General features: G+C 39.5%; 1 protein-coding gene across 1 annotated transcript in view; it reads left to right on the top strand.

Moving 5' to 3' along the window:
- The window catches only part of SLC8A1 (solute carrier family 8 member A1), a 224,081-nt gene that overhangs the window by 191,048 nt on the left and 17,288 nt on the right, over window positions 1-15,745 (top strand). The window contains 2 exon segments of the mRNA XM_032215783.1: window positions 5,606-5,736; window positions 10,181-10,280. Of these exon segments, the coding sequence (XP_032071674.1) occupies window positions 5,606-5,736; window positions 10,181-10,280 (231 nt within the window).

Consider the following 15,745-nt stretch of genomic DNA (forward strand, 5'->3'; position numbering starts at 1 on the left):
ACCATCCCCTTCCTTCTACTGTAATCAACATTCAAGGTATTCCAGTGTGCTAAGCTCCCAGTCCAACAGATGATGTGAAAACCAATAACTCGCATGCATTGGTGTGGGATACAGGGAATGTGTATTTAATGTGAGAAAGAAAATAGCACTTAGACTTATATACCACTTTACAGTGCTTTACAGCCTTCTCTAAGTGGTTTACAGAGTCAGCATATTGCTCCCAACAATTTGGGTCCTCATTTTACCCACCTTGGAAAGATGGAAAGCTGAGTCAACCTTGAGCCTGGTGAGATTTGAACTGCCAAACTGCTGGCAGTCAGCTGAAATAGCCTGAAGTTCTGCACTCTAACCACTGCACCACCATGGCTCATAGGTGGGATTTGGTTTATTTTATTATGTCTTTGACCAAAAGAAAATACAGTCTTCCCCATTAATTATAACCCATTTCAGTGGACAAAATAAGAGTCTCTTTCTTTCAGATTTCCTTTGCGCATTGTTCTATCCTAGGTAATCTTCCAACATGGATACAAGATCCCTTTACTAGATCCCTTTCAGCCGGGTTTCAGGCCTGGTTACTCCACCGAAACATTCCTCTATCCTGGTGCTTCTTGACCTCTCAGCGGCCTTCGATACCATCGACCATAGTATCCTTCTGCGACGACTGGGAGAGGTGGGGGTGGGAGGCACCGTTTTACGGTGGTTCTCCTCTTACCTCTCGGACAGGTCGCAGTCGGTGTTGGTTGGAGGACAGAAGTCGACCCCTAGGCCCCTAAAGTATGGGGTGCCTCAGGGCTCGGTCCTGTCCCCCCTCCTATTTAACATCTACATGAAGCCGCTGGGCGAGATCATTCGTCGGCACGGGATCAAATACCACCAATATGTGGACGATACCCAGTTGTATCTGTCCACCCCGTGCCAACTCAGCGAAGCAGTAGAAGTGATGTGCCAGTGCCTGGAGGCTGTCAGGATCTGGATGGGAGTAAACAAGCTGGCACTCAATCCAGACAAGACCAAGTGGCTATTGATGTTGCCCCCTAAAAATGGTCTAGATATTCCATCTCTCAGCCTGGTGGGTGAAATTCTTCACCCCTCAGAGAGGGCCCGCAACTTGGGTGTCCTTCTGGATCCTCAGCTGACATTAGAATACCACCTGCCGGCTGTGACCAGGAGGGCTTTTGCCCAGGTTCGCCTGGTGCACCAGTTGCGGCCCTACCTGGACCAGGAGGCACTTCAAATGGTCACTCATGCTCTCGTCACCTCTAGGCTTGATTACTGTAATGCGCTTTACTTGGGGCTGCCCCTGAAGAGTGTTCGGAGACTACAATTGGTTCAGAATGCGGCCGCGCGAGCGATATCGGGTGTACCTAGGTACACCCATGTTACACCTATCCTCCGCGAGCTGCACTGGCTTCCCATCGGTCTCCGAACACGCTTCAGGGTGCTGGTTGTTAACTTTAAAGCCCTACATGGCTTGGGACCTGGATATCTGCGGGACCGCCTCCTGCCACATACCTCCCAATGACCCATAAGATCTCACAGGCTGGGCCTCCTTCGGGTACCGTCGACCGGGCAATGCGGTTGGCGACTACTCAGGGGAGGTCTTTCTCTGTAGCTGCCCCGGCCCTGTGGAATGATCTACCCGCAGAGATCCGGACCCTTCCCACTCTCTCGGCCTTCCGGAAAGCCATTAAAATCTGGCTGTTCCAGCAGGCCTAGGGCTGTTGACCCCAAAATACGGTCCAGCCCCATTTAGAGCGGAGTGCATGGTGTGCTGTTTTTAAATTAACTTTTTTTTCTCTATATTTTTATTTTTTGATTTATTTCTGTACTGTAAGCCGCCCGGAGTCCTACGGGATTGGGCGGCATATAAATGTTATTAAACTTGCAAACTTGCAAACAAGATGTGAAACATGAAATACCTTTTTCTTATAGTAGTTCTTATCAAGCTTTAAACCGGCCTTGTCCAAAGGAGTTTGCTGCTTTTGTCAGTCTGCCCCATCCTTTGCTCACCCATAGATGCTATTGCTTGAAGCTATCTAGCCAAGTGAACAGATATCCATTATTCAAATCTTCCATAACAATAAGAGAACAATAGAGTCAAGGATTCTCCTTCCATACCAGCCTTCTCATGTACCAGAGTTTCTTGACCAGTTTTAAAATTATTCTTTATCTATGTTCAAAATTAAACATTGTGATGGGGGGGGGGGTGCTTCAGTAACTCAATAACTTATTATAGCTGATGATAGAGATAAAAGCTTTTGCTGCATCTATGCTGGATCCGTCTGCCAAGCTTTGTCCTGTGCAAAAAATCAGTTTTGACCATTCAGTCTCATGGAACCTCTCCCTTATTGTCTCTCACTAGAACATCTGGTGCATTCACTTTCAACAAAACAAAAATCAGATTGTTTCCACCCACTTATCCTCCCCTCCATTAGCATTGTCTTGGATACATTCAAATTAACAGATTACTTCTCATAGTTTTTAAGCACCAATCAAGTAGTATTAGCACCTTCCAAATTCACTTTTATCACAAAACAAAAGGGGAATGAGAAGGAGAGGAAAATAAAATTCAAGGGTTTGGTTTTAAGCAAAGAATTAAATTCCTTCCCAGCAAGAGGGACGGTACACTCAAAGATATGAATAGAGTTGCCAGATGTCCCTTTCTAAGACTTGAAAGGAAGGGGCTCCTTTATTAGACTTATTTATATCAACTAGATATAAATAACAGCTAGAACTAGAAATATAAGAGAAGCTCCTTAAAGCTCTAAAGTAACATTATTACCCAGCCAAAGAAGTAATTAAAATTCCTTCCTGTTGATATTTAGATGTAGCAATAAGAGACTTTTCTGAAATATAGGAGCCATAAACATGTGTTATTATAATACTTCATATAGTATTATACACTGTGATTAACGGTGCAATTAACCAGATAGTGAAAACAGATTGCCAGTTATCAAGCTTTTACTGATTAAAAATGCCATAAATTTCAATTTAACTTTGTATTAAGTCAATCAGTTGCTGACGTTCAGATGGACAAATATATTATAGAACATATAGGCAATTGAATTCCACAGATTACGGTACAAAACAAATATACGTATTCATTCTTCTTTGTTTATCCCATCCCTGTGGATTCCCATTGCCCCAAAATAATCTTGACCAAAGGTCACTATAGGTTCCTATCTATTCTTATTTATATTTGCTCATCTCTGGCAAAGTCCATGACTGTGCTACTGGTTGTATGATCTTTATAGATATTGGATGGTCTGTCTCATGTAACCCAATTCTCTCCATATGTGTGTTTCGATCTGTTAAAAATTGTGGAATCCTCTGATGAGCTTTTTAAGAGACAGCCAGGTATTGTGTGCTTTCAATTTGTCAATAAAACAGAATAGAGATTTGAAGAGGGGGAGCATTGAGTAAAATGTATGAAGCTTAATTATGCTACTTCCAATTATTAGTTCTGCTCAGACATTAAACTTCAGCGATTATTCAGAGGACTTCCAGTTGGCTAATGAATGGAGCCATTCGTGTAATTTTGCCTCTTCCTTTGTGTGTCTCTTTAAAGAAGGATGGAAACCTGTAACCCCAGGAACCCCAGATTCCTTATTTGCAACTACTAGAATCTTAACATACCATTGATTTTTGTCAGAGCAACCATCAAAAGTTAACAATAAACAAAATTTGCTGCCATTATAAAAAGTGAAAAATATGGGAAAGTATACTGTAAAACTAAAATAAGTTATTTTTTTAATCAATATTGGTGTTATTGATTTATATTTATTGATTTATTATATTTTAAATCACCCAGAGTTGCTTTAACAGTAAGAGGGACAGCATAAAAAATTAATAAGAAATAAAAATAAATGATGGAGACCATGGAAAATTCTGGTCCTGTTCTGTAGCATCTACTATATTCTTCATCCCAGCCCTTTCCCAAATAATTAAATACTTAGACATGGCTTTTAGCATCCCAAAATCTGCCTGCTCCTTTTCTAAATGCTTCCCTAGAAACTACAAGCTTGTTTTCCAGTTTAAACACAGACAAGGTTTGCTTCACCCTCTCATGCTGTCTGGGAGCTGGGGCAGGTGTTGGTTAGAATAGCAATGAGCCCCCTCACTTTTCGCTTAGATTTTATTGGGCTCTCAATGAAACATAATGCCTGAATATAGGGAACTTTCCATCTTTTTATCAAGTGTGAAAGCATTGCCTTGGGGCCATGAACACGGACAGTTTTACCCACAGAAATTTTAAGAAAACTTTAAAAATTGAAACAGATCCTAGAAGGTCAGCCAGATTTCAGTGGAAAATGTAAACGTATAATTGTGATTCTAGTTACAGAAATATGAAACATTTCTACATGGTAGCAGTATAAAGAGGAGAAGTGGAGCAATCCAGCAGCCAGAATTCATTTTCATGAAGCCCTTCCTTTCCAGGCCTTTTGTTCCAGTCAATAAATGTTATGATATCAGAGCCCACTTGATGATAAAAAATAATATGAAGAGGCATGGATTACATTCCAAGAGAGAAAAGCCATAGGAAGAAAAGAAAGATGGGAGACTTCACCATCTAGCACAGCAACTTACTCATTAGGCTTTACTTTACACACCTAAAGTAATAGTTTGAGATACAACTGAGAAAGGTTCAGGTTAACATGAACACAATATATGTTGTGTTTAGTCTCGCCAGGAATATTAAACTCAAATATGATTATGTTGGGTTGAGCCTGATGTCCTTCTCTGAGTCTATCTTCACGTAATCAAAGAAAGGTGTATTATAGAGTGTCCCTTTTGTGTGCAAATCTAAACATGTGTTCTTTTGGGAGGGGACAGGGTTCCTTGCCATATTTGGATAGAAATCTTGATGATCAGTAGAAAGAGATGCCAAAAACTCCTTTCTGCCTTGACCTGTTATAAAACCTAAGTTGTAATTAAGAGGTATTCATCCAAGTATTGCAGCTAAATGGCAATTGTCGGGCAGTCCTAACAGGAAAAAATAGTTCTGTGAACGTGGAAAACATGAGCTGATATTTACCAAAGATATTTCTTTATATTTTTCTTCCGGGTGTGTTATCTGCTTTTGCTTGAACACCACTCAGTCAGATTATTTCAGCAATCTAAAATTCTTGCTCATAGAAATCACTTTGCATCTGTTACAATCATATATTTCATATTTAGACAACCCTTAACTAATAGTAGACATATTTTAAAACAACCACATTGGGTAGTGTATCACATACCTGTGAATCCATAAATAGATATTCCCTTTCGATTTCCCAGTTGCAAAGGGCAGCTCAAAGAGCCACCTGCTAAATTGTGGTTTCCTTAAAAAGCACAAGGGTGAAAGGAAGCACTCCTTTTGACGTCCAGAGGAGCTGTGAGACATGATATCATTTCCTGATGTTTCCAGGTAAACTATCTGGAGGAGCAAACTCCAATCCTTACAATGCAGGAGGCTGCCCTGATGGTGTGTTCTTGTAACAGTTGTTCACTTGTTTTTGCCATATTAATGAAGTATGTTGGAGGATAAACCGAAGATGGCTGCAGAAAAGGGAACAGACTCAACCATCCCTCAACTGGTTCTTTTTGTCTTCTTCATCCCCAGAAGAGAACGAAGAGAAGCAGCCTCTGACAGGCAAAGAGGAGGAAGAACGCCGCATTGCTGAAATGGGGCGCCCCATCCTGGGGGAGCACACAAAGCTGGAAGTGATTATTGAAGAGTCCTACGAGTTCAAGGTGTAGTATGTAGACATCTAATGTCATTATTACCATTAATTTAATGTATTTAATTCAGGCACCATCTGACAGCAAACAACTATTACTGTAGCTCTATTCTGTATCAGTCCTGGAGTAACCTAGGATTATATTATGGTAGAGCATTCTCAGTGTGCATCTCCAAAATGTGCCTGTGCAATTAGAATTTTGTTCTAAGAAAATGCAAATTGTGTGACTCATACAAATTATAGCGTTGAAATAATTTGGCTAATTTTTTAATGTTATTATTTATTATGTGTTTATATATTATGTTGCATGTGTTTAAAAAAAACAGTAAAGATTTATCCTGTAGGAAATTTTATTTCAATACTTTGCCAACTCACTTTTAATAAATATTTTTAACAATTATTATTATTATTAGAAAGCCATCAAATATTATTAGGAAGATAAGTCACAGCCACATTCTTTTCTCTATTTCTTTCTTTCTCTTTCATTTCTTTCTCTTCCTAGTGGGAGTTCCAAAAATATTAATAAATCTCCTTATGTATTTCAAGCACATTATGAAAACAACCCCCCTCATTGTAGAAATGAGTTCAAATAAAAAAAATTACACACAATTCTCAGATTGTATAAATGATTTCTGTCCAGTGCAAGAAATCAGGAGATATGGTTCACAAGTACTACAAATTTGTTCTATGCTATCTCAACATAAGAATCTGATCTACTTGTGGTCAAGGCAAATCGACTTTGGGGGGGGGGGCTGGACTTAGGTCTGTTACAGGGTTGTAGAGACTCCAAATTGATGAGGCATCTGATCGTGCCCTCAGGCTCAGCCTTGTCATTTCCTGCTTCTTCAAATAAGAACATTACACACACTTTAAATGTAAAAAAATTATGAACAATAAAGCATAGGTACTTTATCCCTTCCTTTTATCCTATGAATAAAGTGGTTAAGTTTGAGATAATACCTAACTTCTCACCCAATCAACTTTTAAACTAAAGAATACGAATGCATTAAGCACAATGCCACATTCACTATTTAAAACATAAGCACTATATTATTTACAATTATCATATATTTAAATTTAACTTTGATATTCTTTCATTTGCATCCCCTGAAGATAATTTTAAATTGGATATTAAAATTTTACACCATTCTGCATTAACTAGGTAGAATTTCATTACACAGGAATCACTGACATAGGCAATCCTTTTTTATTTCTTTTTTTTTCATGCAACTTAGCCAAAATATTCTCTTGTCAATTCCCTTAGAAAGTACCGTATTTATCGGCGTATAACACGCAGTTTTAAAACTAAAATTGCAAGCTTAAACCCTGCCTGCGTGTTATACGCCGATACTGCGTGTTATACGCCGGGTCCACTGTTCCCTCTAAGGTGCGCGGCCGCGCGGCCACGCACATGGCAAGAAACCCCCGCGCAGAGGTTTCTAACTCCCGCGCAGAGGTTTCTTTCAAAGCAAACGTGGGGAAGTCCTTTGCAGGCAGCTAGAACTGGCTGCCTGCAAAGGACCTCCCCAAACTTGTTTCAGCGGCAGCTCTCAGCCTGGCGGCAGCGTCACACAGACTGTGGAAGGAGGGGGAGGAGGAGGGAACCAAAGAGAGCTTTTACCGAGTCTGCGCCCCACAGCCAGGACCGTCCTGGCGCCTCCAGCCGCGTTTCTTCCTGCAAAGCCCTTCGGGCAACCCGAGAGTTCCGCTTGACGCCAGAAGGGCTTTGCAGGAAGAAACGCGGCGTTTCTTCCTGCAAAGCCCTTCTGGCGCCAAAAGGAACTCTCGGGTTGCCCGAAGGGCTTTGCGGGGAAGAAACGCGGCTTGAGGCGCAAGGACGGTCCTGGCTGTGGGGCGCAGACTCGGTAAAAGCCTCTCTTTGGTTCCCTCCTCCTCCCCCTCCTCCTCCTCCTCCTCCTCCTCCTCCTTCTTTCTGGAGCCCCTTCCTCAAAGATTTGGTACCAAAGCAATGGCGGTGAGGAAGTTGTGTCTTTTGGATTTTGCACTGTTGTCTTTTCAATGGTTCTCAGACTGGTTGAACCTTTAGCAGCTGGGGTGATATTCTTTACTGTTAAGGTTACAATTGGATGTGTTGGACAAATCTTAAAAGATGAAACTTTTATTAAAACGTTTGACTTAACTAAAAACGTCTTCCTTTTTCTTCTTCTTCTTAAATATGATTTATTTATTTATTTTTACTTCAGAAGTTTGATGACCGTTGTACAAACTAATCCAACCTAAATGTAGAGGAGGAGAAGAAGGGGGGGGATTTAAAAAGAGCAGAGGAAAAAGAAAAGAAAGCATGAAGAAAACATAAAGAAAGGGATGGGAGGGAGGGAAGGAAGGAAGGCACTTTATGTTGAGGAGTTAATGTTATAATTCATGTTCTAATGTTATAAATTTTAATCCAACATTAAGTTCCGAGCTTCCAAGTCATTTATTTTTAATGAAAAAAATTTTTACTCAAATTTTTGTGTTAAAATGGGGGATGTGTGTTATACGCCGGTGCGTGTTATACGCCGATAAATACGGTAATTTTGAATGGCTTCAGGGAACCTCATTGAACTTAAATCATGGTGCAGCTCAAATCAATCATTTGTAAAGAAAATGAGCTATGGATGATTATTGTATATATTTCATATTCAATTTTATAATGTGGGGTGCATTAGGTTAAATGCAAAGTTTTTACAACTCTGCTCTATAAGCATATCTCAGGGTTATTAAACGTATAGAAGGTCAGTAAAAGCTGTCCAGTTTAGCTGTAGTAAAACAAATATGTCAGTTAAATGCAATTTTCTGAAGTACTAACCTATTTTCAGAGATACATCTATCTGTCAGGAGTTTCTACGTGGCATCTTTTTGATTATTTTTATGTTGCCTTTTTTATCCCCAGTTCAATCACTGGTTTTACCAATTCAGAGAATAAATAAGTGAACCAATGTTCTGGCCTCCTGTAAAATTACCTTTCCTCCAGAGGTGGTATTCAGCAGGTTCTGACCAGTTCTGGAGAACCAGTAGTGGAAATTTTGAGTAGTTCAGAGAACCGGTAAATACCGCTTCTGACTGGCCCCCATCCCATCTATTCTCTGCCTCCCGAGTCCCAGCTGATTGGGAAGGAATGGGGATTTTGCAGTAACCTTCCCCTAGAGTAGGGAGGGAATGGAGATTTTACAGTATCCTTCCCCTGCCATGCCCACCAAGCCATGCCACGCCCACAGAACTGGTAGTAAAAAAAATTGAATCCCACCACTGCTTTCCTCCCTATGCATAGTAGATTGGTCAGAATGAGCTTCAGATGTTTCAAGGCAAAAGAAGCTTATAAAATAAACTAGGTAAGGTGTTATATACACCATGATTAGGTGATCAAAATCCAGGCATTTGGCAATCAGCCTATATGTATAATGGTTGCAGCATCCCAGAAATAATCTGATTGCCATTTGCAACCTGCCCAGCCAGCTTCTGACAAGCAAAGTCAATGAGGAAAGCTGATTCATTTAATGAAGTAAATAATGTTAAGAGCGTGATTCACTTAACAATTGCAGTGATCTGCTTAACAACTGGCAAAAAGGGTCATAAAATTGAGCATAGCTCACTTAACTGCCTTGCTTAGCAGTGAAAATTCTGATCTAAATTGTCATAAATCAAACACTATCTGTAATAGCATTAATTTATATTTAATCTTTTGTCCAGTTATCATAAACATCCAGAGGCTCCATGATGACAGATTCATGGAATGTCATGCAGGGAAATTTGGGGGAGGAATGGATCATTCAGCCTTTCTTGGCTACCTTTTTCTTTGCATAGTAGCCATCACGAATCAGTCTTTTCTAAGAACCAGTCCTGCAAATGTAGCAGATTGGCAGAAGGTGAATAGATCATTCTGCCTTAACCGCAGCAGCAGTCTTGTTTGCCAAAATCTTTCTATTGTAATAACAACTATTAAGATGTCCAAAGAAAATAGGACTTCCTTTTCACCGCATCAAATATGGATGGATTAATATTTTATGAAAATGTGCAAGTCATCTTTTTATAGGTATAATTACAAAGCACCATTAAGAAATATTTTGGGCAAACATTTGAAGCCGTTTTAAAGCAATATCCTTTTGCAGGTTTGTTTAATTTTATTCACTTGATTTTGAAGAGCCGTGGTGGCGCAGTGGTTAGAATGCAGTATTGCAGGCTAATTCTGCCAACTGCCGGCTGCCTGCAATTTGGCAGTTCAAATCTCACCAGGCTCAAAGTTGATTCAGCCTTCCATCCTTCCGAGGTCAGTAAAATGAGAACCCAGATTGTTGGGGACAATATGCTGACACAGTAAATCACTTAGAGAAGGCTGTAAAGCACTGTGAAGTGGTATATAATTCTAAGAGTTATTGCTATTGCTCTATCCATGCTCTGATGCTAACCAGCATCCTTTACATTTACCACATTTACCATGTTTGTCTGTCCATCTGTAGAACACTGTGGACAAGCTTATTAAGAAGACAAATTTAGCTCTTGTGGTTGGAACAAACAGCTGGAGAGAGCAGTTCATTGAGGCTATCACTGTTAGTGCTGGTAAGTTTCTATTTCTATATACACCATAAATTACAATTAGTTTCCTAGCTTATGGTTATCAAGTTAACTTGACTCCAATATTGGTAGCTTGCACTCAGGATCTATGACAAAAGAAGAAGCGGTCTCCCTTTTCTTAAAAAGGAAATCGCTTTAGCATTGTAATTTCAGTGAATTAGTCTTTAAGTCTGCATTGTATACATCTGTCTGATGGAGAAGTTCTTTTATTTTAGGTCATGGATGGATAGCTTGTGTCTCCAAAGCCTCTTTTGGTGGTGCCTATGGCAGTTTGGCAATCTAGCTTCCAAATATCAATATTGCAGCTTCATTTTGTTTTAAGCACAAAGCAATTTGTGCTTTGTGTTTTGTGAGCTGTGAAATAGGCTTAACGGTTTAAAAAAGCATAGAAAAAAATAAAATAAATTCCCAAACTCCCAGACCACCCCCTTGGCAACTTCCAGCCCAGGCAACTGTGGTACAACTCTGCCTGATCTGCATCATTTCCCTGCTATGATGGCTCTAGCTTTCCCCACCTAAAATAGATCAAAAATGTGTACCCTTTCCTTCTGTATGATCTTCAAGGTTTCTGGGTAAATGCAATATTACTGGGTTCTGGGTAAATGCAATTTTGAAAATCATGTCGTCCCTTTTAAGGGGAGGCATGGGGCGGTGTAGCATTTAAGAACTGCTACCTATTCTATTTATTTTAATGGGGTGCAATAAGGCTGTTGGAAGTAAAGCAATAATAGAACATAGCCATGTGTTCTTTGTAGCACTGAATTCAATTTACTCTAGATCTAAGTTAGTACTGCAAATATGTTAACATTGAGTAGAATTTAATCTGGATACTGATCCCTCATCTTGCATTCCTTCAAAAAAGAAAGGCAAGCAGGAAGAGAGAATAAATAATACATAATATATGTGATTATAAAATAGTTTTTTTTAAGTCTGTGCATGTGTGTATGCCTGTACGTGCATTCGTGTCTCCCAGTAAATGTACTGGGAGTATTATATAATCTAATGCATACAAATTTGATTTGATTCTCTGACTTCATAAATTAAAAAAAAATCTCACTGTGGATACATACTCATTGCAGGATGTTATCTTCCAATTTGCAAAGAGGTTTCCATATTTGCTTTCTTTCTAAACTATTTTGAGATCCCTCAATACCACTGAAATACATTTCCTTTTCTACTACTGTATCTAGTCTTGCCAGAACAATTAGACTGTCCATGCACAAATCTTAAAAAATTATTTGTTTAAAAACTTCAATGGAAAAGTTAGGTATCTGACTGCAGTAACTCCAACTTCAATAAACTAGATATGAATTAAGAACATAAGGCTTATTTTTCTGGGCAAGACTTATTTTCTTGAAGAAGAATTGAAAACCAGAATAGGAACAAGAGTATCTTATTTTATATTTAAAAATATGGGCACTAAGAAGGGTCAACATCTTTAAGATTGTTCTTGCATAATTGGATCAAAGACCCTTTGTACATAGACATGACTCACTGCATGCACACATGTGGTAACATTTCATTTGTGATCCCATCATCTCACAGATTTTGAGCTTCCTGACAGACATTATTGGCATGAACACACAGGAACTAGATTCATAACTGTGCCCTGACATAATGTGGTTTGATTTCAGATTAAAATATTTCTCCGTTATTTGTGACATGTGATGCTATATATTGCTTAGGATATGATGCAAATCCAGCTAGTTAATATATAAACCATAGTTAATAGAATTATGGCTTAATATGAAGTATGAATCATTGACTACATTTCTTTCACTTTAACTATATACAGACAAAGTATGGAACTATAATTCAGGCAAATTGTAGAATATATATATGTATATGTATGTATGTTGTATTTGTGCTGATAAATAAATAAAGGGAGACTAGTATAGATCTATTTCAAGCTATTTAGCTCTCATCAGCTAGCCATACCCTTACTGGGAATCAAACCCAGTTCGTTCCAGAGGGTCGCCTGCTCCGACCCTCTGGAACAAACTCCCCGTGGAGATTCGAACCCTCACCACCCTCCAGGCCTTCCGCATAGCCCTTAAAACCTGGCTGTTCTGACAGGCCTGGGGCTAAAGAGCTGTTGCCCCCGTCTCGAATGGTATGACTGTCGTGTATTTTAAATTATGCATTGTCATGTGTCGTTTTTAATTTTTGTCTGTATCCCCCTTCCCTGGTTTGAGTTGTGAGCCGCCCTGAGTCCCCTTCGGGGGAAAAGGGCAGCATATAAATATAATAAACAAACAAACAACAAACCTGTGCTGTATTGCATCTTAGGCAGATGTGTTAACCACTAAGCCACAGAGCTCGACTCCTTATCAGCTAAGCCAGGGTGAAAGGTATCTATTTAAATTTACAACCCCCGGTATGCCTATATATATATATATATATATAGGCATACCGGGGGTTGTAAATTTAAATAGATACCTTTCACCCTGGCTTAGCTGATAAGGAGTCGAGCTCTGTGGCTTAGTGGTTAACACATCTGCCTAAGATGCAATACAGCACAGGTTTGTTGTTTGTTTGTTTATTATATATATATAGGCATACCGGGGGTTGTAAATTTAAATAGATACCTTTCACCCTGGCTTATATATTCCATGAGCAGGATTTTCTGATCATTGCTTCATAAACTAAAGGCACACTGTCATTGTATATATATTCCATGAGCAGGATTTTCTGATCATTGCTTCATAAACTAAAGGCACACTGTCATTGTTAATATTCATGGCAAGTTCACCTACATGAATCACTGTTTCCAACACATCATATCTTCTCCAAGGATAGATAATTGTGCTGTTGCTTCTATGCATCAGAAATAACGATCTTATTACCTGCACCTCAGCATGATTATCTGCTATCCCACTAATTGAAAAGATAATTAAAAGGAGGTCAGACTGGAGTAATAAATCATATAACAATACAAGCTCCATAGGTACTTCTGCCCCTCAAGAAATGTTTAATTTAAAACAAAAAAAAAACACCCTTAAATGTCCAACCTCATTTAGGAACCTAAGCTTGGGAACCAAAGATCCAAAACTCTTCCTCCATCAGCCTTTGCAGGCAGAGAAAGGTCTTTTCCCCCAGGCGACATATGCTCTGTTGTAGAATCCCCTACGTGTAATTTGCCTTGCTCTCACTGGCAGGGCTCCTGACATTTCCGAAGTGCCAGGCTAGAAAAGAATGACTCACTTAATCATAAAGATAAGAAAGTGATAAACCATATGACAGATTTTATCTTCTGACATTTTCCTGTGTTCATTTCTAAATCAGCCAAGCGCAAAGGCAAAGTGTGTATCAGAATCTTTCCTAGGCAAGTATCTAAAAGAACATAACAGTCCCCCTTTTTTTTAGCAGTATCTACCGTGTGCATTTCCAGGCTGTGACAGTTTTGCCTTGCCTAAATTGCAACTGGTAGATGAGTGAAAGTGAAACAAGTTCATTTATTTTAACCACGTTTAATTGAAAGAATGTATGATATGATCTGAGTCAAGTAAAGAACAAAAATCTATGTACTCCTTAAAGCAGTATTTCTCAACCTTGGCAACTTGAAGATGTCCGGACTTCAACTCCCCAGCATTCGCTGGCTGGGGAATTCTGGGAGTTGAAGTCCAGACATCTTCAAGTTGCCAAGGTTGAGAAACACTGCCTTAAAGTCTCGTTCCCATAATCTTTAATGAGGTAGAACAGTACATCATGTATCCAAAATCCAGGACCCAGGACTCCCGAGGGAATGAAATTTGGGGAACTCGTGGTTGCTTCAGGGCTGCCAAACTCCTGTTGCTTCAGCCTTACCAGGCGCCTGCTGCAGTCATGTCGTGCCTATTTTGAACATTCTATGACACTTTCTCTGCCATTCTTGCAATCCCTTGCTCACCCAGCAACAAGCAATTAGCTGCCTACTGGCTTTGGACTTGCAATTTCCTGCTGGCTTCCCTACAGGCTTCCCACAAGCAATGTAAAGTAAATGGGCAACCCAACAGGAATTAGAGGAGGGAGAGTTGTTGTGTTTTTTGTTGTTGTTGTTTTTGCTTTTTTGCCCACCATAGTCATTTCATTTCTGTTTAGATAAGGATGTATCTCTAAATCAATGACCTAATAGGGCACAGGATGTCTAGTGTTAAATAATCCTAAAATACTTTTAAGTCCTTCTGTTCATCTGTATTAAGTATTAGGTATTTCTCTAGCACTACATGCTATTGTAGTCTGAACATACCCACAGGAGACTTTTCCATTCCTAACATGCAGTCCACAACATTCAAGTCTGCAGAGCTAGAAGCTTCGTCTGTCAGTATCAAATGTTCTGTTTATTCCCAGGTGGCTTCCTTCTGTTAAGCTGTAGAATTGCACCCTTACAAACACATGTTTTCAGTGAACCTAATTGTTACTGGTGGAGAAAACACAGCTTAACAAACTGTAAACATTGTTCCTAGTAGAATGTTTTCTTAACGTCTGCCTGATCTTTATTTCATACTTCACTATAAGATGCAAATGTATCCAACAAGAACCATGTCATCAATAAAGGAGAATATTTGCAGTTCAGGGTTGAAATCAGGAGTCCTTGGTGCTCTCTGAGCTTGGTATTTTTTTAATGAAGACATTTTATTATACAAATTAGGTAACAGAGCAAGCACTAGCACTGATAACATGACTGGCTTGGGTAATGAAGCATCTGCATAAAAACTATCAACTTCAGAGTGCACCAAGGACCCTGTGTTCCTCCTTTTTTGATCAAGAAGACATTTCAGAGAGCAATTATAGTTAGTCCTCAGCTTACAGCAGTTCATTTAGTGACCATTCAAAGTTACAACGGCACTGAAGAAATGTGACTTGTGGTCATTTTTCACACTTACGACCTTTGCAGCATCCCCATAATCATGTGATCAAAATTCAGATGCTTGGCAACTGGTTCATACTTACGACCATTGCTGTGTTCCAAGGTTGTATCCCGTTTTGCGACTTTCTGACAAGCAAAAGTCAATGGGAAAGCAAGATTCACTTAACAACCATGTTTCTAACTCATCAACGGCAGTGATTCACTTAACAACTGTGGCAAGAAAGGTCATAAAATGAGGCAAAACTCATTTAACAAATATATCACTTATCAACAGAAACCTTTGGCTCAATTGTGGTCGTAAGTTGAGGACTTCCTGTGCTATAGTGCAATTGGAAGAAAACATTCACCCTTTTTTATAGATATTACTATGTGCCTGTGTTACCATTGCTGCCCGATAATCCTTCCCCCAATAATGCTTTAAATATATGCACTGTGTAACCTTATTGACTGAGCAGCAGTAGAGAACCTTTAAGGCAGACTCAGTCCTGAAGCACAATCTCTGCCTCCCCTGAATCCCTTTCTAAAATGGTAAAAGTAAAAATTTGCATCTGACTTAAAAAGAAGCAGAGCATAGGCATGCATACAAATGCATCCCATCCAC

The sequence above is a fragment of the Thamnophis elegans genome, chromosome 4 (genome assembly GCF_009769535.1).
Source record: "Thamnophis elegans isolate rThaEle1 chromosome 4, rThaEle1.pri, whole genome shotgun sequence".
Lineage (NCBI taxonomy): Eukaryota > Metazoa > Chordata > Lepidosauria > Squamata > Colubridae > Thamnophis > Thamnophis elegans.